The sequence below is a fragment of the Pangasianodon hypophthalmus genome, chromosome 19, assembly GCF_027358585.1.
Source record: "Pangasianodon hypophthalmus isolate fPanHyp1 chromosome 19, fPanHyp1.pri, whole genome shotgun sequence".
Lineage (NCBI taxonomy): Eukaryota > Metazoa > Chordata > Actinopteri > Siluriformes > Pangasiidae > Pangasianodon > Pangasianodon hypophthalmus.
The window spans coordinates 9,585,761-9,611,178 of record NC_069728.1 but is presented as its reverse complement, the minus strand read 5'-3'; the positions used below and the strand labels follow the sequence as shown (position 1 = coordinate 9,611,178).

The window sequence follows — 25,418 nt, the reverse complement described above, 5'->3', positions numbered from 1 at the left end:
TATTAAGTCTTTTTTGGTTCATTTTTACCCTCTGCAATCTCAAAGCTCTGGAACTTGACCGGCTGGGCGTAGTTCACCATGGCAGAAAGATAAGGGTGGATGTTGGTTGTGGCTCCTTCATACTTATATGAAGCAATTAGCTGCTGTTCAGCATCCGCATCCTCTGCCGTATCCACACCCTAAGGCAAAGCACATTTATATTTATTTATTTCGCAGATGGTTTTAGCCAAAGTGACTTTGAAGCAGAATACAATCCGAGCACAGAAGTTTCCACCAATTACCCAGAAACCAGTGCAACACAGTAGTAGGACAAAGGAGGCATAGCTCAACATGAGGGCTGGAGTAAGTGCTAGTACTTAAGAGTGCTACACACACACACACACACACACCTCTACGTAAGTGTTGTTTATTGTCCGTGCCAGGGCTTATTTACATGTTATGCAGCCCTATGAGCATCGCCTCTAATAAAATGTTATCGTGTCATTATATACAGTGGATATAACAAGTCTACACACCCCTGTTAAAATGGCAAGTTTTTGTCATGAAAAAAATTAAATTAAAGATAAATCATGTCAGAACTTTTCCCAGCCTCTATGTGAAATTACAATGTATAAAAATTAAGTGAAAAACAATCAGAAACATTTTAGGGAAAAATAGGAAAAATAAAAAAGTTCCAATAACCTAGTTGCCATCAACAAAAGAACACCACAACCACGGTGAAACATGGTGGTGGCAGCATCAGGCTTTAGGGCTTTTATCAAGATGGAGGAAATCATGTATTGCTACGAATACCAGCTGATTTTAGTGAAAACCTTCAGGTGTATGCTGGTAAGCTGAAGATGAAAAGGAATTTCACCTTTCAGCACAACAGTGACCCAAAGCATACATCCAAATCAACAAAGGAATGGCTTACCAAAAAGAAGATCAATGTTTTTGAATGACCTAGCCAAAGCCCAGACCTGAATCCATCTAAAAATCTGTGGGGTGACCTGAAGCGGGCTGTGCACACGAGATGCCCTTACAATTTGACAGATCTAGAATGTTTTTGGAACAAAGGGTGAGAAAATATTGTCAAGTCAAGATGTGCCATGCTGACAGACTCTTAGCCAAAAAGACTAAGTGGTGTAATAAAATCAAAAGCTGCTTCAACAATGTATTAGTTTAGGGGTGCGCACACTTATGCAACTATGTTATTATAAGTTTTTTTATTTTTCTTTTTTCTTACCCTATAAAAGTTTCTGATTTTTCACTTTATTTGTATACTTTGTAATTGAACATTAAAGGTGAAAAAAGATCTGACATGATTTATCTTAGTATCATTCTTTTACTTCACTAAAACCTGCCTTTATAAAAGGAGCGCTGTGTAGATGTTTCATATCCACTGAATTTTCGTCTATAAACAGCAGTGAAAAAGCTGAAACATTCAACCTTCTTCTTGTTATCAAGATCCGAAGCCTCTGACACATCAGTTGCATCTGCTTCTGTTGCCTCTGAAGCCTCTGTGGTCTCATCATCAGGAAGCTGAGGAAAGACCGTTAAGAGGAAAGACAGGATTCAAATAATCTTCGCTTACACCCAGTGATTAGGTAAGGATATCCAAAAAGAAGCCCACCTTGTCCTTCTTGACACTGTTTTCATGCGTGTCTTGTTCACTGGGCTCTTCTGAGGAGATGTTGCGGGTTTTTGTCTCTGAGTTGATGTCTTTACCGTCTGCTGTTGAGAAAGTGAAAAATCTGTATTGACTTTTAAGTATACAGTTTAATATTTCTGTAGTGAATGGCATTATACTACAACACTGTTGAACTCTCAATTCTTATTGGTCAGAAGGTGCTGATTAATTTTCTATAACGGCAGCTCTGACGGTAGTTTCGACTGTAATTCCAAACACAGCTTTATATCAATCTGCTCGTTCTAATATTATTGTTTCTATAGTAACAACTTGCACAGGTATTGTATATGCTTCATATAAATTGAGTAAAATGTGTGTGTAATCATTTGTATGGCTAAGTTTTTTGAGGGATGTTTATAATTTATGGAAGGAGTCTCCAGTGTCAGTGATTTGTAACGGTCAGAGGTAAACCTGTAACTTTTTTACGTTTTCCCACACAGAAAAGCCATTAGGATGGAGGGTCTTGAGTTCAAAATATAAAAAAAAGAGAGAAGCTGGTGATAAAACAACTGTTTATAGCTTCTATAACATAAGTGATACCACAAACTTGTTTCTCTGACATTTCATAAAATTTGATGTAACAATCAGATACAAAGTGATATGTGGTACAAGTGGAATAAAATATTTGGGCATGCTCTGCCTGGAAAATAATCAACTCTGCTTCAGGCCGGGCCACATCACTCCATGGATTATTTTTCATTAAATTTATTGTGAACTGTTACGTTTTATTCCTTGAATAATACATTACTACACAGCTAAAAGTATGGAAAATAAGAATTAAACGCTGGCCTTCTGAAGTGTGTGTATATGTGAATTACAGTGCAAAGTCAGTCTGCAGTCTCAGAGATTTACAGAGTAATTGACTGCTGTATTGTGCAGTAGCTCACCGTTCTCTATGTCTTCTTCATTTTCATCCTCTCCTGCCTGTACACTCATCTCTCCCGCCTCCATGTGTCTCTTAAACGACTCCAGTTGCTCTGTTTCACACATATGCACACGCGCACACGCACACCCACATGCACACATGCACGGTCAATCAGTTTTTTTTTTTTTTGCTGTTGGCAATACCATCAACACAAACATACGGAAAGATACAAAGTGTGGGAGTTGTTTCACTACAGACATCTTGAACTGATGCAAGTGTATCCAAGTGGACATAGAGTAGAATACAAAGTTTCTACCAAAACACCAGAAATAAAAAAAAATAAAATAAATAAATTAAAAAAAAAACAGTTTTTAAACAATATCAAAATACAAGTTCAAAAACACACTGGTACGTACTCTGTTCCACTTCTGGCTTTAAGCGCTTGTTTTTTATGAGGATTTTTCTTTTGAGGTCGTTTGGAGAAGGTAGGGAGCGCCCAGACTCAATCTAAAGAGAAAGACCAGAAAAAAGTAATTTATACTGTACACATGATCATTTACTTTAACCCATCCTGACAAACACGATAAAATAAAAATATCCAAATGTTCATCAGGGACACATTCTAGCAAGTGTCCTAATATTCAATATACTTTTGTAATGGATAGAAAGGTTCTTGCAGGAAACCGAAAGTCTACAGGCATCTTGGCTAAATTAGAATGCCCAGGATTTTCATAGGACTTTAGCAATTATAGCATTTAAAAATTTTAAAAAGACATTAATGCAAAAATGAATAACAGATTTATAAATCATAAATTATAAAAAATAGTAAATTATTTTCATTTGAGAACTTATTTACATTAAAATTTACACTAAAAAGATGAACTAAAAATGTAAACTACTTTTTTGTCATCATTAGCAAAGTCTTATGCTTAATACCTCCAATGTAGAGCCCTAATAAATGTTCTATAAATGTACCATGGCACACACTCTAGGTCTTTGATAGATCGTGTGTGAGTGCTGATTCGGAAGATCACGTACTGGGAAGCCCTCCAGTGGCTGTTTGAGTAACAGGTCTCCGAAGATATCCTCACAGTACTTTGCCATCTTATACTGCTGAGTTTTACTGAAACATCACAACATGCGTCATTGAACAGACAACAGAAAATTCAGTTAAACGCAAATCTGAGGGGAATAAAAGCATCATATCCTATATGGTTCATGGAGATACACTCAGAACTGTACTTAGCTTACATAATCTCCCTGAAACTGATAAAATATTTGGGTTAAATTCAATTCAATTTTGTTTCTATAGCACTTTTAACAATGGACATTGCCACAAAGCAGCTTTACAGAAATACACATATTCAGGATATACATTTTAAATTTATGAATTTATCCCTAATAAGCAAGCCAGAGGCGACAGTGGCAAGGAAAAACTCCTTGAGACGACATGAAGAAACCTTAAGAGGAACCAGACTCAAAAGGGAACCCATCCTCGTCTGGGTGACGGATAGTGCAATTATAAATAATTCCCTTCTATAACTGTGTACTACATGGACAAAACGTGCAATTATGTAACCAAGAAATTCATTACAGTTTTCACATGAAGACTATTTTGTTGAAGTTATTGACTGTTGACTGATGGAGACTTGAGTGCAAATTTTTTGTGCTAAACTTACCTGCAGTGGTTTTCGAATGAAAGAATAACAGGATAGTCCGATGTCACAAAAGCTGTCTCTTTAATAGCCAGAATTACATCCTGTAAATAGTACAAAGGCAAGCTGAAGATGAATTACCCAAAGTATTTATTATCCTTTATTTATTCAAGCAGAATACGATTAGCCCACACCCTGATGCCCTTTATCTGGAGTAAACAGTAATAAATCTGATGTTGAACAGCCTCATACCTCAGTAATTGCAGCTATATTTGCCTTGTATATTGGCCCTGTTCTTGTACTTTATTTAGCTACAATTCAGATTAAAAAATTAAAGCAGCCCTGTAATTATGTTTCTATAATAATAATTACAGCTAAAAAGTAGTTACTTCCTGCATTGTTTAAAGCTTGAGATGGGAGTGTGCTCTGTGTGTGTGTGTTTTCTCACTTTGAACAGAATGTCAGTACACATGGCCTTCCCGTGGGTAATAATGGGTTCTTGATCCTCTCCTTTTCCGTCCCAGCAGTCTAGCTCCACACACCTGAGCACACACGCAAGCATTAAACAGGGATTACAAAAAACAAAAAAAAAAAAAAAAAAAAACACAGAGTACATTGCTTCACCCTAGGCTTATGATACACAATTAAGCCATAACCAATCAATAACCAATATGCGCCCACTGTTACCATGGACACTTCACAATACTGTCACTACCACTGAGTATCATGTGAAAGGTAGCTCCCTGGGTAGCGAGCATTTTCTTTCAAGATGTCTCATTTTACTTCCAAGGTTATACAATTCAGAAGAAACTTAAGGATAGCTGCCAGGTTTCCTTTTTTGGGCCAAAATATAAAGGCCATCCCATAATTTCTCTGCTGTTGTTATTGGTGTAGCTAGCACAGTCATGCTACTTGCTTGCTCGCCACCAAGCAACTTTTTCAGCAGAATTTACCACATGCAAATTCCAAGAACAACTGGAGGACAGTTGTTCTGTCTGTCTTGAAGATTGAAGATTGCAGTGAGAAAGTGAACCATGACATTGTTCCGCTAGAAGTGTGCAGCAGTTTGCCACTTGGTTTGTTTACCTTTTTTACGAGTTTTATGAGTAGGTTTTAAGCTGTACACGGCCCTCAGCCTTTCGCTTTTTGGATCTCTTAATTCTGTGCAGTGTGAAACCAAACTCAAGTAAATAGCAAAAGGAATTCGCTCTGATTCAGAATCCACAGAGTCTGATAGGTTGAAAGCACCGTTACAAAAAAATGAAAAAAATCTGGAGCCTTTACAGATTCTTCAGTTGTCCTACTGGGGTATCCGTTAGAGGTTCTATATCGAATCCTACAACAGCTTCCCTATCAGAAAGGGTTCTGAAGTGGAACCATTGCAGGGTATAGACTTTTAATACACAAAGAACCCCTTGAAGATCTCTTCTTCTAAGACTGTACAGGCTTTGGCAAAAAAAAAAAAAGCTCATGTTAATTATACACACTGTAACTGTGATGTATCAAAACAAACCAGAGTGTCTACTACATGTTATAATTAAAGATCTGCCTGCATTGGACAAACTGGTATGTTAAGTGCTCATTTGCATATTGTGCAGTCTTCTGTGATATCGGTTTGCAAAGGCAAACATTGCAATCATGATTGAACCTTACATTGTGATGCTGTGTAGCTTACATAAAGAAATGTGACATGTAGCATCTGTAAATTCCTAAATATATAACTAACAGTTTGCTTATTATGTTAATAGCTAATCTTTATAAAGCTAATCCTGTCTAAAAATTCAGTTTTTATCTCAGCTGAGAAACTTATTGTGATGTTGTGCACAGAGTGCTAGAAGTGATGTTGAATTGTGTACTGAATGAAATTGCTGTAGCTTTTTTTAATAAATGGCTGCATAATGCAGATAATACAGTAGCGTTCAATACAATACTATGTAATATAATTAAATTGCGATAAAAGGTCATGTAAATTGTTAGATGAAAGTTAAATATTGATATCTGTACAAACACACTGGTGTTTACCTGCATCCAGAAAGCAGAACCTGTCGGTACATTTCCACAGACGATTTGCCCCCAAACTGTCTGCCTGTCAGGTATGTGTTGTGTGAGGAGCTGATAAAGTAGTGTGCTAGTGGCTGGTCCATGTCCTGACACAGGTCCAGGCGGTCCAGAAACACAGGAGCGTTCTCATCTGACATCAGGTACCGGCAGAAACCATCGCTGGACATACGGCCTGGAGTGGGGAGGCATTCGAGCAGGGAAAAAGGCTGAAGTTCTTCATTTATCTGCATTTATTATTATTTTTTATTTCACTATTCACCACTACACACACTTCTATAAGGTCATAGTTTGTAATACTTGAGTTCGCCACAAGATGGGAGCATATAATCACTTTATGAGCAAACGTGCCATGTTTCATGCCATGTTAGATCGTGTGTGTATATTTTACAGTCTCCTTCAGCTTTTCTTGCTGTGATTGAAGCAGTCACCTTTCTTCTTAAGGTCCTCATCTCTCTCGTACTTCTCGATGATTTGCATGACACGTTTAGGGTCGTAGAAGGGGAAGAGGATCTCGTTCAGCCGAGGGTCCCGCTGGTTCTACATACAGCATAGTGCAGTCTTATTAGCATGGCCCTCTCGAGCGTCAGAACATCATCATAGCCTGCTTCACGAGTCATTAAGCTCATCTACAACCTTAAAAAAAAAGCTATTTATGTACATACTACAAGAATGGCATAAATATTCTACCTAATTGGAGAGCTAGATTTATCAAACTGCCAGGTGGGTACTGGTACAGGAACATTGGGTGGTGGTTGACATGGAAAAGCAGAGCCAACACTTAACACAGGCAGCGACTGGAAGAAGCAGGTCAGGTTATACAGTACTACTCAAAGCAAATTTGACACTGCCAGTGACCCGTATCTAGGGTAACCCATTTCAGGCACACTCAGGGGTAAAAGGGCTAAAGCATTTGCAGAGACATGGATACAAAAATGCATGCATATGCAGCCAGGGAGTAAGCAAACACAGAGACAGAAAGCAAAGGCAGCATCTGGAACAATGGAGCAGCCCAGCCCTGATGGTAGCCATGGCTACACAAGACAGGTTGACAGGATTGGCGGGGAGGAAATGAAGAAGCAGGGAAAGCTGGGTAAGCAACCACACAGAGAAGTTAATGAATGATAAAGAGCTTACTTCATTCAGAAAGCTGACTAACTGGTCTACTGTTAAATAATCACTTTTGTCCCCATTGCTGCAAAGAAATTAATTAAAAGAAATCTGTTACATAAAAATGAACAACGAATGAAGAGAGGATTAGTCATCACAACGCACTATACACTCAACATAGCTTTCAGAGCATTAATACATGTTTTTAAACGTTTATTTGTTTTACATATGTTAGTTGAAACATTAAAGATTAATTTTGAACTGTTGAAGCAGGTTAGGTTCCTTTAAGGGAGTTAGCATAGCAAAGACATTCAACCTTAATGCCTAGTGTTTAAATACAGAGAAGTTCAATTACAGCATCTAATTAAAACATCTAGTCCTGAACATCACAGGCATCAATACAAACTGACACTTTAAACGTAAATAAGGTGACACCTGTATAACACCACCACAGTGCGTTACAGAATGGGGAACGTATTTGACTTGGCAGTGAAAATCTACACAAACCACGACAAGCGTTCTTGTGTTTTTCGTTTGGGACTTACATCTTTTTGAAGAGCTCCTCAATATCTGTGCGCGGGCATATTTTCTGAGTGAGCGCATAGAAGATGTCAAAGGTGAATACAGAATGGTCAATTTCGTCATTCTGTAGGGGGAAAAAAAACAGACAAAGCTGTTATGCTCACAATCTTTACAGAAGTAATAACGCTCCATAATGTTTGGGTCTACAATGCAATAGAGAAAAATGTATACAAACTTTAAATACAGTCTGTAGATGTGACAGTAGCCAGCAGTCGTTTGTTAAGAGCAATAAAGAAGAAAAACTACCTTCCCACTGGGGAGGCCGAGCTCCTTCAAGGCCTGGAATATTCCTTTCTCAGTTTTGCCCGAGCCGAAAGTCCTTGTGATGCTGCAGGGAAAAAAAACAGGATGAGATCCACCATGAGACCTGTTTCATTTCATGTGCTTAATCACTTTAGTGACTAAAACTCTTGTAATATAAACACAATCAGTGGTGATGAATGAGCCAGCCCATAGCATACAGATATATGGCTAAAAGGACTTACCCTCGGACTGGGATTTTCCCATTGACATTGGTCAGAAAGCTCAGTCTCATCCAACTAAAAAAGGATTTAAAAACAATGTCACGACTCAGTGGGTACATCTTGTCTCGTTTACGTAGTTAGGTGTTCATTTGAAGACTAAAAGCTTTTTTTTAAATTTTGCTGTCTGAATGGAAAGGCATTAATGGTTTTCACATTTGTCTCATCTCTAGATGATCTGATCAAATTAGTCAATGTCTGCAGCCTGGGCACAGCTAGACTATCTTTCCAGAAGAGCTCTCAAAAAGGCCAAGAGTAGATCTTTATCCAATTCTACATTAGTGGGAGACCATAAACTACTTAGAAAAAAATAGAATGCTATTCACAGTTTAGAATAAGTTTAATACCTTAGTATTGTTATATTAAAAGAAAAAACTCCACCCTAAAGCGCATTTTGTATATATATATATATATATATATATATATATATATATATATATATATATATAGAGAGAGAGAGAGAGAGAGAGAGAGAGATAGATAGATAGATAGATATATATATATAGATATAGATATTGGCAATTCTGGCGTTAGTGTGTTGGCTAGCATTATATTTTCATTATTCCTGTAAAAGGTTAGCAGTTGTCTGCTGCACTGACATCACAAGGGGACATTTTTAAAAAAAATGAAACAATCTCAGTCATGTGTTAGTCAAGGTCAGGTCTCACTGTTAGCTCCTAAAACAAAAGTCCAAGACCTTCTTTTCTCTTTAGGTGGAAATAGGTGAGGAAAAAAAAGAAAATAGGCAGATGAAAGAAGATTAACTCTATTTTATTACGAAATAAATCTTGGATGCCACTGAAGATCACATGTTAATTATAAAGTCATTCAGGGTGGATTTTCCTTTAAAGAGCTGTTCATATGTCACATGTTTGTGATGTTCATATGTCACATGATGCTGATCTTAAATGTTAAGAAAGGTAAGGGACAAAAAAAAAGCGTCCAATAACAATGAAATCTGACATAACCAGATGACTATTGCTCAGACTTATTTTTTTTCATGTTCCATGACTGTAAAATGTTGACTAAACTGGTACACATCAAATATTACATGTGAAATGCTGAACTAACAAACATAAGTAGTGTCAATGCAAGTCAATTAAAAAACCAACCATGAGCCTGGATTTGCAAGTTGATAATGTAACTTCTTTTTCATGCATCTAAATTACTGTCTGAATTGTAACTGCAAATTACTGTATATTGTAATTCGTTGTATATTGTGTATGATATACCGTGTACAATACATTTTATATATTGTGTGAATTGTGCTTTCTGTTACTGACACCAACACCAAGACATACTCCTTGCACGTTTGTACTTGGCAAATAAAATTCTGATTCTACTGCTATTTCTCCTTGTCCAAATTATACAACTCTTTCATTTATTGATTTTCACATTATTGCAAAGAGACTTTCAGACACAGAAATCCCACTAAAAGCTGTATATTTAGGATGGTAACAATCCTGAGTGCTTTGTGTGTGTTCGCGGCTGAGTGCCTACTTACTGCTTCTTAAGGCAAGTCATTGGACACACGTTGTTTGCCTTGAAGTTGTGAATGACTGATTTCAGCCCGTCCATCCATTTCTGTGAGCAAGCAAGCAAACAGAAGCAGGTATTACACAAGACGGCGACCGTGAGTGATGTAAGCGCTGCTTAGTGGCTGCTGACAGAAAGGCAAACACTACAGAGGAGATATTCTGTTAGCAAGGGGAGAAATGAATTAAGACCAAGCGGCTGGCATTAGTGTTTACAGAAGGCTTGAGCAGTCCGAGCCTTTGGCTGTGTGAAGGACGGCCGAATGTCCTTGAACAAAGGTTCATGCCTCTGAGAGCGCACAATAACTAACACGCTCTTTTATAAGCCACTTGAAAGCAAATGTTGATGTAGTTAAAATGTGTTCACATTTCCAAATAATAGTGCTTCAAATGGTAGTATCACATAATTCACAATACTGAACAGCACTTATTCTTTCGATATAACAACAGCACAAAAATGAATGACACATTAGGACTTCGCTGTATTATTTATGAAGCCAGCTGAAGGATATTATGTTGTTTATAACCTCAGGGCTGTGTTTTGCAGTTCAACTCTATTAAAACCCCACATGATGGAACAAACTACAGTCACATGACCCTTTTTACAAAATAACTGAGAATCAACAATACAGCCATCACCTGGTCAACATGTCATTCATTAAGCAAGATGTGCAAAAATACATCTCGCCAATTTGTTCTCACGCTTCCTCCAGCAGAAGCCACTAGATGGCACCGTGCCCCAGACTCGGCCCAAGACAGGCATCAATCGGATCAGAATTTGAACAGGATTGCAAACAGAAAGGTTTTCCTTGTGTGTGCACTACACTGACTCCAGGCTACATTGGTGAAAGCCCTTTCTCTGTTCTCTGAGGATGCCTGTGGCCCTGAGCCAGGCTTGTCAGTGTAAGAGCAGGGCTGCTCCTACACACACACACACACACACACACACACAAACCCTGCAGCTGGAGCAGAATACCACTGCAAACAGCATAAAGAAAGGCTCTGATTTCCTGTGTGTATGTGTGTGTGTGTGTGTGTGTGTGTGTGTGTGTGGAAAGGGCTCCTCCAGGGGCTAACCTGAATCAGGAATTGATTATCTGTACAGTCCATCAGTCCTTCTTGTTTAGAAGCACCATAAACTGCTGTTTGTATTAAAAGGATCCATTTTAGTACGTTTTTTTTTTTTTTTACTAAACATGGACCAATATAAAAAATGTTTCCAACATTGCTCGTGGTCCATTTTCTTAAAACTATATTTATAATACACACTATGTTCAAGTTATTTCCACCTGAGAAAGACAAGGTGAAACCACAGTTTTGAAATATGACTAGTTTTGAAAAACAGGTGATTTGTTCTTCCTGTCACATGACCTCCATCTCCTGTTTGAAGTTTGCCATCAGGAGAATCCTCAAGCGTACTACGGGATTTAGCGTGTCTACTTGCATGCGCCTTGTTTTTAGCTGAAAAAAATATATTTTTATTTTACATAGTGTAGGAATAAAAAAAGAGTTTTAAAAAGTTAACAATGATTTTAAAGTGTATCTTAAAAGTCAACAAACCAAGCTTAAGGCAAAATCAACAGAAAATGTTTTAAAAGGACCAAAAACCTAAGGTCTCAAAGTTCTGATGTAATCTCGGTCTCCAGATCTGATTCGATATCTGGCGGCGTTGTAACAGATATTGTATGCACAAATATTGGACAAGCAATTTGACAGAAGTAGAACAAATACCAGGAACTAGAGAGAGCGAATATTACCACTGATATCATTCAAAAGTTGTTCAGACAATATAACAAAGGATGGTTCAGATTAAAAAGGCAAAAGTATGGCTTATTATTGGAGAATTAATTATATCACACAGCAATAAGATGCAAATGTCTTAATGTAGCCTATAGACCTTTTTTCTTATTTGTGATAAAGGAACTGTGGAGGAACTTGGTCTAAAATAAATGTCTTTATTTTGTTCTAAGGGAATGAAAACCTTTGCACTTGACTGTATATTGGCTATTTTAAATGTTACTGCTAGACAGTAAATCTTAGCAAAGTTAACAACTTTCTGTTGCTTTATTGCTTTGTCTGATACACTGGTCTTAAATCAGCCTTTGTTTACACACTGTGCTAGTTAAAGCTCAGATTTCCATAGCGATATCCTGTGATAACGGTTACCTTGGCGGTGTCAGCGCTGTCAGCCACCATGTACATGAAGCTGAGGTTGACCAGGTCGGGGCCACTGCACACACAGATGACGCAACCTTCCAGATCGGCCTCGCTCCTCCCCGCTGCCTCCAGAGATGCGGCGATCTTCGGGTCCTGAGCACCACAGAACACACACAAACAAACCCGGTTCAGAACAGTGCTATCAGCATTCTCTAGCCACAGACAGGGACACTCTCTCACCACTGTGCTCTTTTTTTATTACACACCTCTCCTAAAATAAAATCATGAAATGGACTTGTTATGACCTCAATAAAACTCACCCCACTAGAGTTCTCCATCTTTATTGTGCCTGATCATATTACCCTTCTCTAGCATTTATCTCTCTAATAACTTGCCACCGGTTATTACTTAAGCAAAGATTTAGAGATGTTTTTAATTGAATAAACACTGGGGGATTTTTGATAATGATAATGATTAATAATAGAACACCAGTATTGTGTTAATAATTTTTCGACTGTGATTTGTGACACTGAACTGTATTTCTGCGAATAGATTAAGCTACTCTTAATTATCAGAGCTGCACAATTAATCATAAATATACTGTATATTAATATATTTAATTTTTTCATTTCTACTGTGAATGAGTGAGTGAGTGAGTGAGTGAGTGAGCAAGTGAATAATTAAATAAGAAAATAAATGAGCAAGTAAGCAAGAAAGTGAGCAAGCAAGTAAATAAGTGAGCAAGAACGTGAGCAAGTAAATAAGCAAGAAAATGAGCAAGTAAGTAAGGAAGCAAGAAAGTAAGTGAGCACGCAAGTGAGCAAGTAAACAAGTAAGAAATTAAGTGAGCAAGTAAGCAACAAAGTGAGCATGTAAGTGAGCAAGTAAACAAGTAAGAAATTAAGTGAGCAAGTAAGTAAGCAACAAAGTGAGCAAGAAAGTGAGCAAATAAGTAAGCAAGAAATTAAGTGAGCAAGTAAGCAACAAAGTGAGCAAGAAAGTAAGTGAGAAAGCAAGAAACAAAGTGAGCAAGTAAATAAGCAAGAAATTAAGCAAATAAGTACTGTAAGTGAGTAAGTAAGTAAGTATTTGTGTACTGTTTGTTTGTGTTTTTGTTGGTTTAGACACCAACTATATTGAAAATTAGCTTCTCTTATATATAAAATTAATTAATGTGACTGAAGGACCACCTTATTTTATTTCTATTACAGATGTGAAGGAATGCATCCTTTATAATGTGCAAAGTTTTCTGTTCATTCAAATAAAAAAAAAAAGATGCAATATAACTATCTTACTAAATGTTAATAAAGTATTGTGTTGAGCAAATTATTATTATAAATTTAACCATTATAACACAGCCCTACATCTGCTTATTGTTCATAAAACCCTAATGTGAGGAAAGGTGTACTATTATTTGAACATTAGCACATACTTCAAAATGACATTTTAATAGCACATAAAACCAAGTGTTGAGTCAGTGTACTGAGTCAACAGATCAAATCTGCTGTGACGCTTGTTTGTCGAATTAATAGTGTTGTGGAACCTGAGCCATTGTGTTCCCACGGTGTTTTTGGCTAAAATAATCACAACTTATTTGTGTCAAATTCATTTAATGACATGTTCGAAAGCTCTGAGGACAAAACTGTTAAAGAAACAATGGCTGAGCGCCTACGACTATGAGTCAAAAACTCGAGTGCTCAACTCCACTAATTCTGTAATGCTTGTTAATGAATTACCAAAACAATAGAGCTTCATAAATGTGTAATCTACTTATGACTACAATAGAGACGTGCTGCAGAGTAAAGTCATGTCCAATGACAGACAATAGCTCCTGATCTGCCTTTGTTCTGCTGTTTATGAGCTGCTGCAGCCAGACACACGTCACCAAATGATGGAGAGATGATAGTAAAACAGAACACTTCCCTCTCTGCAAGCATGACATATGCCACGTCCTGGTTTATATTTGCAATTCAACACACGCCCACATACACGCACACACACTTGCGTTGACACACGAACACTGTTTAATGGTTTCTAAGGTACATATGCATCTGATTCTACTTCTCTTTTGCAGAGTGGGACTTTCCATTAATCAAGTCCTTCAAAAAAAAAAAAAAAAAAAAAGGTCAAATGCTAGAAAGAAGCAGGAAGGGCCAATTCCTGGGATAGGTCAATATTTGCAGCTAAGAGGAGATCACAGGATCATTGATCGGTGATAACATTTGCTGGGAGTGCCAAAACAAACAAAACTGGACCTAATTCCCTTTTCTTTTGAACAGGGTACTGTTTACTGTCCGCAGAAAAAAAAAAAATACAAACCATTATTTTCACGATTCTTGAAAAGAAGGATTAAAAGTAATGCACATAATTCTGGTTGATGGCCAGGATGTGCTAAAGCTGCATCTCTGCTCTGCAGCTGCAGTATTGATGCATTAAAGTATTAACGCTTTCTCTAAAAGCAACAGGTGAAAGCTCTTTCAGCTCCCTTCAGGCTTCTCATCAGTTTAAAAGACAAGTCTTGAGATTGTTCTTCTAGAGAAACATTTCCTATCCTCTATAGCTTCTAAAGCCATTTTCTATGGATGAGATGAGCTCTTCGGGGCAGGTCCATAATGAAATGACTTCTTTTAAGACTCACCTTTGGCACTGCTCCAACGCGGACACTGTTTATGAGGGAACATTCTAGGACTTGGCCCTCCTGCAAAAAGAAAAAAACAAAGAGAAGACAAATGAAGAGAAGGCACATTTCAATGTAGAACGAGGGAGAAACTGGATTTGTGAGGAGCTTCATCTTGTTACACATTAACATAGATTACAGCTCATGCTGTAATAGTCCTGCCAGCTATGCAGTAACAGTTCCTATATTGTGCTCTTAGCAATACAGAATGGTATTTCTAAACAAGTCAGAAGGCCAGAAGGCCTGAGGTTTGCGTGCGGAGAGTCAGATCTCTTCAAAACAAACGCAAGCTTTCTTACAAATAATAAAAAAAAAAACTCGTACCTTGCCGTCACTTTTCCACGTGAGAAAGAATCCAAATTCGTCAACTTTGAAAAGGCAGCCGGATTCAAAGACAAAAGGATCCTGTGGAACAGAAGAGTTGTTTTAATACCCGATGGTCCGTTCAGGCACATCTTGTTTTATATGACACATACACACCAATACTGAAGCGTAGCACAGGTTTGGTAGGTAAAAATCGGAACAGTTGAATTCTTTAGGTTCACACTTTATGCCTCACAACACACTTAAGAAGTTCATCATATTTATAACTTGTGGTGAACAGAAGTGAAAGTCACAGCAAACACTTTTTTGTGTTCAACAGGTTTAAATGTTAAAGGCACCTGGATGCAAATGAAAGTTCTTTACTACCGTGGTTCACAATGTAGTGTAATGTGATCAAATCAAAACTATCAAACCAAAACTAATCCCATGATATAAGCCTTAAGTATAAAAAATAGATCATAATGTCAACTTCAACGTAACTTACATTTAACCAAAACAAACAAACAAACAAACTAAAAATCCTATTAATATGACACAAACTGTTTAAATCTATTTTTAACACCAACTGATTTTGGGTCTGTGGGTAAAACTGTTGGAATTAAAAACTATTGGCGTCAATGGAAAAAATTCAATGGCATATATTTGTCTAATCTGAATAACATTAGAGTTGTTTGATTATTTTCATTAAAAAATGCTAAAAAATCACAAGGAAAGATGTGTTTGAGAGGATGTTTTCTTTTTAACACTGAAAGAGGACCCTTGCTAAAAATCGCTTGAGAAACCCTGCTTTAGTAGCTATAGTTAACCCTGCTTTATATCTGAAGTGCCCCTGAAACAAGAGTTCGCCCTTAAATCCAATCAGCACAAATGAATCAATTACAGTGCTTAAGCCAAACTGCTCTTCAGTTTATTTGTTCATTTTTTGGAAGAATATCAGGGTCACCTTGAACTCCTAATGCTGTTTGTATCAGGGAGGAAGCTCAGGATTACATTAGGTGGCATGGCAACAGAGCACTGATGTGTGAGAAGGGATCCAAGAAATGAGGAGCAGAATAGTTTGGAGCATTAAGTGCCACCAGAGACAGGGAGCCTCCTTGTTCATTGCATGTGAAGTGGTCCTCTAAACATAACACTCTAGGGCCTCTATTATGGCTGTGGGTTGATTAGCACAGAGGGATGCGTCTCTGGCAGAGCACTTCGGCTATATGATGGCATGGATGATCAAGGCCGTGTCATCTGCTGCACTGAACAGAACCCGGGGTGATGTCAACCCAGTGGGAGTTTCTGGGTTTTAACACCAGTTTTTCTTTGTAAATGTACTGTAATTATGTCAGCCATCAGTCCAATTGCCTTGACATATTAATAGTATCCACAGTGCCCACATGCTCAGGCTCTGAAGTGGTGGTGTTCAGTATTGGGTCTATTTACAGGCAGTATAGGTAGCTGCTTATCCCAGTGGCATGATGGTGGTTGGCTGTGGAGCTGCAGAATTGGGTCGCATTTGATTTCACTTTGGCCGAGTTGATGATGAATGTATTCCTATTTAAAAGCTGTGCTACACATGCAGATATGCTTGGATTCAAATACAGTGCTTTTTCCCAGTTTTGGGCTCAGACATACAAACACCTAACCTTTTTTCCTAGCCTTTTTAAAGGAAAAACCTGTTTTTCCCCTTTTTAATGAAGCATGAGGTTCTATCTGATTTGAAGATCCTTATGCCTAAGGTCCTTATTCCGATTGGTCACTCTGTTTGAATGAGATGACGCATTCTTTTATTACTAATTGAGCAAACATTTAAAAGTCATCAAAATGTTGATTAGCTTTATTTATTGAAGACTAGACTGTGAGGTTTAGCCATGACAGTAACAATATTATTAACCTTTTTATTTTGCAAATTACTGACACTAGGAAATTTGGAAGCAGGTCACACTTTCCACTGTCAAAGATAACATCTTATAACATCTCTGCGCATGAATTTAGGATTTAAGGATTTAATAGAAATAAAGGAAACTAGCCCTGGATGTCAACATGTACAGTCATCTCCAGAATTATTGGCACGGTTGGAAAAGTTGTTGTACTCCACCCCATGTGGTATTCCTGTAATTCCTGAGGAGATTGGAGAATACAAAGCAAGGAATCTGAGACCACGCCTCAATACACAATCTCTCCAGATCCTCCAGGGTCTGAGATTCTTTCTTAAAGACTTTCTTCTTTAGCTCAGCCCAGTGAGGTTTAGGTCGACTTGGATATCCATGTCAGAAGTGGATTCTGTGGTTATTAAACCATTTCTAAATCGGATTTAATTAGTCATCTTACCATACAAGCCAGTTCCAATCAAATTTCCAGCAGAGTCTTAGCAAAAAGCAGGTGCTTATGTCTGTGGGTTGATGAAAGAAAAAGCTTTCTTCTGGCAAGTATTTCAAGTGATTCATTGATTTTGGAGATTTGGCAACCCTAAAATGCTACCACATTCCATAAATCTCCAACTGTGATCTGTTGAGACATACTTGCCTCTCTAACCACTCACTGTATGTGTGGACAAAATACAGCTGTGTCCTCTTCAAGGCGGGTTTATTACAGCTCTGGCTTTTTTAAAAACGTCTTTATTATTGCCCTAAGAGTGGATATGGCCACATTGTTTATAGTCATTACCTGATATACAGCATGCCAATCAATACACATTTATATCACTTCATTTGTGTTCTCTGATCTGAATAATTGTAACATGTGATCTTGTTAGTATTTATTTATTTTTTTTAATTTTCATAGAATAAATTTACTTCAATTAAAGATTAGATTTTTCTCATATTGTCAGTGTGCCAATAATTATTGAACTGGCTATACTGCTCATAATGCACATTTTAGCTTTGCACTGAAAACCCGAAGCTGTTTTAATTCACAGCATAATATAAGAGTATTAGTTGTAATATCTAACTTGGATGAGCACATTAGTTAGAGATTAAGCCTAATCATCAGAGATCAGGGCTAAATTTTAAAAGCAGTGGCGACGGTACATTTGAAAACCATCTCTATCGCTAGTTTTAGAGTCTGAGAGAGTGACACAGGTCATAATCCAACATCTGAAATTAAAAATTTAAGTTTGTCTAGGGCTGCAATGATTTAGCTTATAGTTTAGTTCTTCACAAACTTGAGTAGGGATGGGAGGAGTGATAAAGTTGTACAAAGAAGATGGCTTGGGGGAGTGCACAAATAGAGAGGACCTAAATGAACTGAGAGAGATTACAATGAACACCTCATGCTGTCATTTCTGCATGGGATTCCCCAGAGGGAGAAGAGAGTGTGATGACTCTGAACGGGAGAACAAATCTAGCGATACCGCACAGCGGTGCTGAGTAAGGATGACTTTGTGCAGATTAGGGATGTGCGTGTTTAATTGCCTTAGTAAGAGAGAAAGAACAGGGAAAGGAAGAGGAATCTATGATTCTCTGTCCTGACAGAGGAAAAAAGTGGATAGCCCCCTCGCCCACGCTCCAGAATACTCCTCCAGATGAAAGCAAATTAGATGAGCCAGTGCCAGGAGAGGTCTGTGGAGAAAATGAATCCAGACGCCCTGTTTACATGTTCTTCCTTCACTGCTGAGCCACTTTACAGACTCTCTGCCTCTGTAATCCTGCTCCTGCTAATCCTCACTGCTCTAGGACACTAGGCCACCACACTCCTTAGTGTGTCATTTGTCTAGGTGAACTCATTTCCTTTGCGGATAAAATGGCACTGTGTATAACACACAATGATCTCTTGAAAATATTAATGACCTACGTGCTAATAAACTTGAGTATCGTTAAAGAAAGTGCACACCCCTGAGCAAGGATAATGACCACGCTGCGAATGCCCTTTGAGGCAGCAGCCGGAGCCAAGATGGTGGCCGGCTCCACAGCTTCACCGTCTGCTGCCCTGTGGGAACAGGATGAACAGTAACTGCTCTCCACGAGATCCTGGTCTTATTTACATCCTCGTTCCTGGGCTAGGCATCTGCGGTGTTAATCAAGAGACTCATACCCTGCAGGGCAATTCTGTTAATGAGACGCGGCTTTTATTATTCTCCTACATTCTGGAGAATTCATTTATTTTGAGATATAGAACTGAGGTCTGTGCAATGTTGTGCAAGACTCCAGTTTGTGTCAGCCTGCTCAAGGTGCTATTTAACTCAGCATGTAATTATCCACCTGGAAATGATTGGTGTCTGATATGTGTGCAGAACAGGGTGGGAGGATATGCTGCTAGCCTCTAGAGTGCAAGACCTGGCAGGGTGTGCGTGTGTGTGTGTGTGTGTGTGCCTGATTTCTGAAGTACCGCACAGGGTTAATGACAGTTTTAATGCTAGATGTGTTTCCGAGGTGAACCATCAGTTCTGCTCGATGCCACGCTGACTCAGATGGATCTAAGCACATTTTTACTTCATGCAGCAAAAGATGTAATCATCCTGCTGAGTCTAAATAAGAAATTCACTTATTATGTTCCTGTCTGGCTGAGCTGGAATCTCCTGCTCTGAAGATGAGTATCTATCTTCGGATGTTTATGTTACCATTGTCCTTGGGGTAGCACAGAGCAACGCCCAATCCCATTTCAACCCATTTAAGTGGTCTGATTGAGTTAGCTGGGGAAATGAAGAAAGGTCGTGGGAGGGGGACACGGGAGGCACTTATCTCTGGAGATGTGTGCCTCATGTCTGGAAGCCACTGAAGCTTTTAATGCCCCAGAGTGCAAATGAGCAATGCGGTAGCTAGGAAATGCCATGAAATAACAAGATTTGGCAAAGTCTGGTGTAATTGTCTCATTACATGCAGACAGGATAAACCATTTGCTTTTGGACCTGGTGTGCAAAATCTGCGTATTCATTTTGTCTGCATTGTCAAAAATGAGAGAAACACTGTTAGTATCCTGACTGCAAGTGACGACAGAGAGGGACATGCTGGTTTACCTCATCGAATCTGTCGAACACGGCACCTTCCTGCAGGAAATCAGGGACGTGCTTCTGCCAGTTGAATTCATATGACTTCGTCATGGCTGCTCACAGATCTATAATGCAGAAAGTGAACATAAGTGATGGATGTAATGCACCTATCATGCAAGACAGATTTCTATAGGAACAATAGTCTAAAATAACATATGCATTGATAAATGGACAAAGATGTGCATTATAGGAGAACATCTCTATCTGCTCTAACTAAGTCTCAGCAAGTCCTTCTCGGTCAAAACCACCTCTGTTTTTTTTTCCTAGTGTTCTTGTTGCAAGATTTCTGAGGGCACGTTTATTGGCTAATGCAGCATGCATCTACCATTGACAATGAAATATCAATTAGTTTTGGACGAACAAGGCTCCACTGCTGATGACTGATCTTCTGAAATCTAATCAAAGAGCACTTCTCATTCTGTAGGCATTTCTGCTCTAGAAGCTGAAAGCAGCTTTTTACACTTTATGTATTAAAGTCTATGAAGTACATTAGGTGGCTTGTGAATTGTACAAACTGGAACAGGGTAAGTAAGTGTGGACAAAGTCAATTCAATTCAACGGTATGTAATAAACAAAACACAAAGTAACACGCTGTTATAAAAATAATCAACACTGGAGTGGTGATTCGTTACCCCACGAAGTTGATTATTTTCCATTTGATGATAATTCTCAATTTATTAATCAACTTTTTTTATCGGTTTATTGTTACGTTTAATGTTGTAGAACGTCCATGAGACAAGTTATTTCCTTTTATCACTCAGCAATAGACAGTTGTTCCCCCAATAGCCTTTTTTCTTCTCTCTTGAATTTAATAAGACAAAAAAAAAACACAGCTTATCACATTACAGGGAAAGAGAAAGTCACTCGCCTAAAGCAGAAAACTTATTGATCATTACACAGCATCGACACTGGAGACTTCCATAATTCCATAACTTCCATAAATGTTAAATAAACATCTTAACTCCCTCTAAAAAGCTTCACAATATCAACATTTATGTTTTTCTTTCACAATTACGTTAAATAATAATGTTTTATTAATCTGTTTATTAGTAGACTTAGATTGCGTAGCACATCAAGGAATTTTTGAAGTTTAGACATATTCAATTAATCAAACGCAATGTGCTGAAACACAAATAAAACAAAACAGCACCTATCACATTCACATTCAAGCAAAGAGGAAATTCCAGTGTTGGATGACCTTTCTGAAACAGTCCAAACTGCAAGCCTGTGGAGGAAATTCATTTCCACCTGTATGAAACAGGAATCCTATCGATCCAAACTCCAGCTTTAGCCTTACTGATGACACTAAGCAACAAAACATCTCATTCCCCTGTTGAGATCAATGCAGTGTATCTAAGCGAAAAACATGTCTAGGCTGTTTTTGCATGACAGCATCTCTCATATTTGATTAATTATCAATCTATTTGCTTTAAAATAAGTCAAAGCCGTAAAATATGAGTCCAGTTTAGTAGTTTTTTCCCCTTCCACACTCACAGCTTCATTTTCCATGTTAAAGTTGACATTTGCATAAGAACCCAAACATTTCAAATTGAATGACTGCCATTAACTGCCACATTTGTCTATAATTTTTCACATTCTTCCATGACTTCCCAGGTTTCCAGAACTGATGAAAAACCTTTTAGGACAAAACAGAAAGCTCTACTCTTTTCACTAACCATCTGATATAAACAACTTTTCAGTGCTCCATTCCATCAGTCTGACTATTGTACTGCGACACCTTGAATATTAGAACTGTGGGGCTTTTGAAGCTAAACACATCCTTATAAGTACTTAGTGAGAAGCACTATGACAAAAATTAAAAAAAAAAGACCATCCACAACTTTCTATCTACTCCTTCTATCTGCTCCTGTATGTAAATTTCTTTTGTTCTCTGAGTGCCAATAACATAACTACAACTAATGGTGTCATATAGGCACTCAGCTGCTTGAACAATTTACCTGTGGACGTTATATGGCCTAGCTTTTAATGGATGGTGACACTGTGTCCTCTGTGATGCATCCTGTATTTGAATCTGAGCTCAGCAGGAGAGGGGGTACCCTGGATCAATCACTGATGAGCACCTTAAACGGCAGACTAAAGAAAATCCTCACAGATTTCACCTACACAGACATGCCACCAGCACCTGGCAAGTCTTAGACCTTGCTCTATTCAGCATGGACTGAGTCAGACTGAGACAAACTGACAGAAAGACAAAGAATGTCAGAGAGCCAGAGCTACAATATGATCTTTACCACGCACAAGCATTGGCATCAGCTCATAACAGAGCACCGGGAGGAAATTACTGTCGCGCTCAGAAGGACAGATATGCCGTAAGGAGCAAAACGGCAATATTCACTCATACACACGTAATGATAGTTGGACGCTATATTCGTATGATAAGAAGTCCGACGCATTCTGCTTAATATGCAGCAAAAGAAGGCTCAAGGGAAGCATTTACTAAGAGAGCAATTTAATCTCTGGACCTATCAATAATTATATTAAAAAGCTCAAAAGAAGTAAAGGGAAACCATAAAGGATCCGGTTTTCTCAAACACATGCAATGCGACACAGCTTAGTTGAAGCCGTATAGTGCAGTCCCCTGGTGCGTGCCATTTAAAATGGCCTCTAGGGTAATATCCAGCCCTCCTGGCTTCATCATATCTCTCAAATGAATGACAGAAAGGATCACAGGGAAGCTGTGAGCTAAAACACAGCTCCAGTCCATAACTGGCATATCTGAAATGCTCAAGGATTACATCCTCATATCCTGAAGGAAATTATCTGGGTTTCTGGTTCCTACTGTGGCTCAAGTGGCTCAACTTTAATGAATAAAAAATGAGATCATTGACAAATTGCTGTGGTAGAAGTGGAATAGAGCACTTTGGGGTGGATTTATTTACCAATAACAGCACACCCTGCCATGTTTTATTAATTAAATAGATGACAAAGACTACTTCACATTAGTAAGCATGGACAAAGCACTCGTTTAGTATTTATTCTGTAAATCAAACTACTGTTTTCCGAAGAACTAGGGAGACTCCTATTAATTAAAGGACGCTGTAAAAACAAAACAAAACCTTAAAATGCACTTATAGGCTCTTATCAATCATCTAAGAGCATGACTCAGCCAGCTCACATTAGCTCTCCTGAAGATTCATATCATGGCTTTTAATGATATTTTTATTTCATTATGCTAAGAATCCCAGCCCTAGGAAGAAGAACAACACATTTTTCATAAGAGAGACTATCATCATTTAAAGGGGACATACTTACCATTTAACTCAATTATCTAAAACAAAAAAAGGTTTTCATTTAATATAATTATGTTTTGACCAAGGCTGTGTGTTCATCTGGTTCATTTCCACAGTCAGTCAATATTTATCAACCACAGGTATAAAGATACCACCCTATAAGAAACCACAACATCCTCAGATAAGCTTAAAAAATCATTTTATGCATAAATTTAAAAATCATATGCTAGGCTTGATTATAAAATAATTATCATACACACTTCTGTATGCAGTGTAATTCCACTGTGGAACAGAGTGCCTGACTTTCATTCGATTTAATTCATGCCTGACTTTCATTTGAACTCAATTTTTGCCCGAAAGGGCTAATTCTAATTTAATGGTGCAACATGTCCACACTGATCGACTGCTTGAGGCCAGGATCTTTAGGCCCCAGGCTTACCTACTTCAAGTAGATAAAATTCATGTCCATGTTCTACCAGTCTGTGGTGGCGAGTGCCATTTACTGTGCTGTGGTCTGCTGGGGGGGGCAGCATCAGTGCCAGGGATACCAGCAGGATTAACAAGCTTATTCGCAAGGCTGGATCTAACATTGGACACAAACGGGAGACAGTGAGGAACAGGAAGTCACTGAACAAACTGCTCTCCATCATGGACAAACCGTCTCACCCACTCTACAACACACTACAGAGTCAGCGGAGCTCATTCTCCAAAAGACTCCTTCAAATTCGTTGTCACAGAGAACGTTACAGGAGTTCATTCTTACCATTTGCAATAACACTGTACAACAGATCACCTGTGTGTGACAGATGATAACACTTTCACATTACACTACTACAAGAAAGCTATCATTTAGAAAGCTGTCATTATATTCTACATTCTCAAGGTTCTTCATATTCATTATTCACTGCCAGTTTTTCACAAGTGTACTTATGTAAATACTGATATAAATCTGGTCAAATCTACAACTGTGTTCCATATCTGCACAACTACATTTAATTTAACTTACTGTATTTTATACTTTAGATTTTGTATGTGTACGTGTTGTATCTTGCTACTGACCTTGCTGCTGTAACACAAGAATTTCCATCATGGGATCAATAAAGTATATCTATCTATCTATCTATCTATCTATCTATCTATCTATCTATCCAGTGCTAAAGAATTTTTATTTTCAAATATTGCTACTTCTTGACAATTGCCTTCAGATTTCCCTCTGCATGCAAACATTTAATCAACATCAGCTCATGTGCACTATTTACCTCAACAGTGAATCAGGGAACCTAAACTGGGACAATGTTGTTTATTTCACTGTGAATTCATGCTCTTACTATGCCATTTCTCAAACCTTTGTTCACTGTAGGAGGTTGAGCTACCTTGCTAAACAGCAGCTTCAAAATAAGAGATGCTGAGATGAACTTGCTTTTTGCATAGCAAGATTCTGGAAAATCTAATAAATCGCTGAGGATCACCAGGAAGGACTACCTTGAAGTAAAGCTGTAAGGAATGAGCAGGTGATCAAAAAAGATGTTATGTCTTTCTAATTAGCAAACATGTGCATGTTATGTTGTTGAGACAAACTTCACATATTGTAAACTGCATGCATTATTCAGATTAGTCTTGTACGATATAGCAATTTATATTATGGGCTATTAGCAGACCTGCCTTTTACCAGCAAAATGTAAATGAGCCGCTCTGCAGCCATCCATCCATTTTCAATACCGCTTATCCTACACAGGGTCGCAGGGGAGCCTGGAGCCTGTCCCGGGGAGCTCGGGGCACAAGGCGGGGGACACCGTGGACGGGGTGCCAACCCATTGCAAGGCACAATCGCACACACACTACGGACAATTTGGAAATGCCAATCAGCCTCCAATGCATGTCTTTGGGGAGAAAACTGGGGAACCCAGAGGAAACCCCCAAAGCACGGGGAGAACATGCAAGCTCTGCACACAAGGGGCAGAGGCGGGATTTAAACCCCCAACCCTGGAGGTGCGAGGCAACAGTGCTAACCCCTAAGCCACTGTGCTCCCCCACCAGTCTAC

General features: G+C 38.4%; 1 protein-coding gene across 5 annotated transcripts in view; it reads right to left on the bottom strand.

Moving 5' to 3' along the window:
* The window catches only part of LOC113545235 (1-phosphatidylinositol 4,5-bisphosphate phosphodiesterase beta-4), a 71,495-nt gene that overhangs the window by 27,304 nt on the left and 18,773 nt on the right, over positions 1 to 25,418 (bottom strand). For 2 of the 5 annotated variants that reach the window (XM_026944463.3, XM_026944465.3), the window contains exons 4-22: positions 20,093 to 20,190; positions 15,154 to 15,234; positions 14,791 to 14,850; positions 12,162 to 12,305; positions 9,965 to 10,044; positions 8,425 to 8,478; positions 8,186 to 8,267; positions 7,903 to 8,003; positions 7,385 to 7,442; positions 6,679 to 6,787; positions 6,212 to 6,422; positions 4,638 to 4,731; positions 4,214 to 4,293; positions 3,510 to 3,657; positions 2,951 to 3,041; positions 2,557 to 2,646; positions 1,613 to 1,713; positions 1,429 to 1,521; positions 29 to 179 (exon numbers count right to left, since the gene is read on the bottom strand). In XM_026944463.3, the coding sequence (XP_026800264.1) occupies positions 29 to 179; positions 1,429 to 1,521; positions 1,613 to 1,713; positions 2,557 to 2,646; positions 2,951 to 3,041; positions 3,510 to 3,657; positions 4,214 to 4,293; positions 4,638 to 4,731; positions 6,212 to 6,422; positions 6,679 to 6,787; positions 7,385 to 7,442; positions 7,903 to 8,003; positions 8,186 to 8,267; positions 8,425 to 8,478; positions 9,965 to 10,044; positions 12,162 to 12,305; positions 14,791 to 14,850; positions 15,154 to 15,234; positions 20,093 to 20,176 (1,912 nt within the window). In that variant the 5' untranslated portion in view covers positions 20,177 to 20,190. The remainder of the gene's footprint in view (positions 1 to 28; positions 180 to 1,428; positions 1,522 to 1,612; positions 1,714 to 2,556; positions 2,647 to 2,950; positions 3,042 to 3,509; positions 3,658 to 4,213; positions 4,294 to 4,637; positions 4,732 to 6,211; positions 6,423 to 6,678; positions 6,788 to 7,384; positions 7,443 to 7,902; positions 8,004 to 8,185; positions 8,268 to 8,424; positions 8,479 to 9,964; positions 10,045 to 12,161; positions 12,306 to 14,790; positions 14,851 to 15,153; positions 15,235 to 20,092; positions 20,191 to 25,418) is intronic. The other 3 variants (XM_026944466.3, XM_026944467.3, XM_026944464.3) reach the window with 2 other exon arrangements.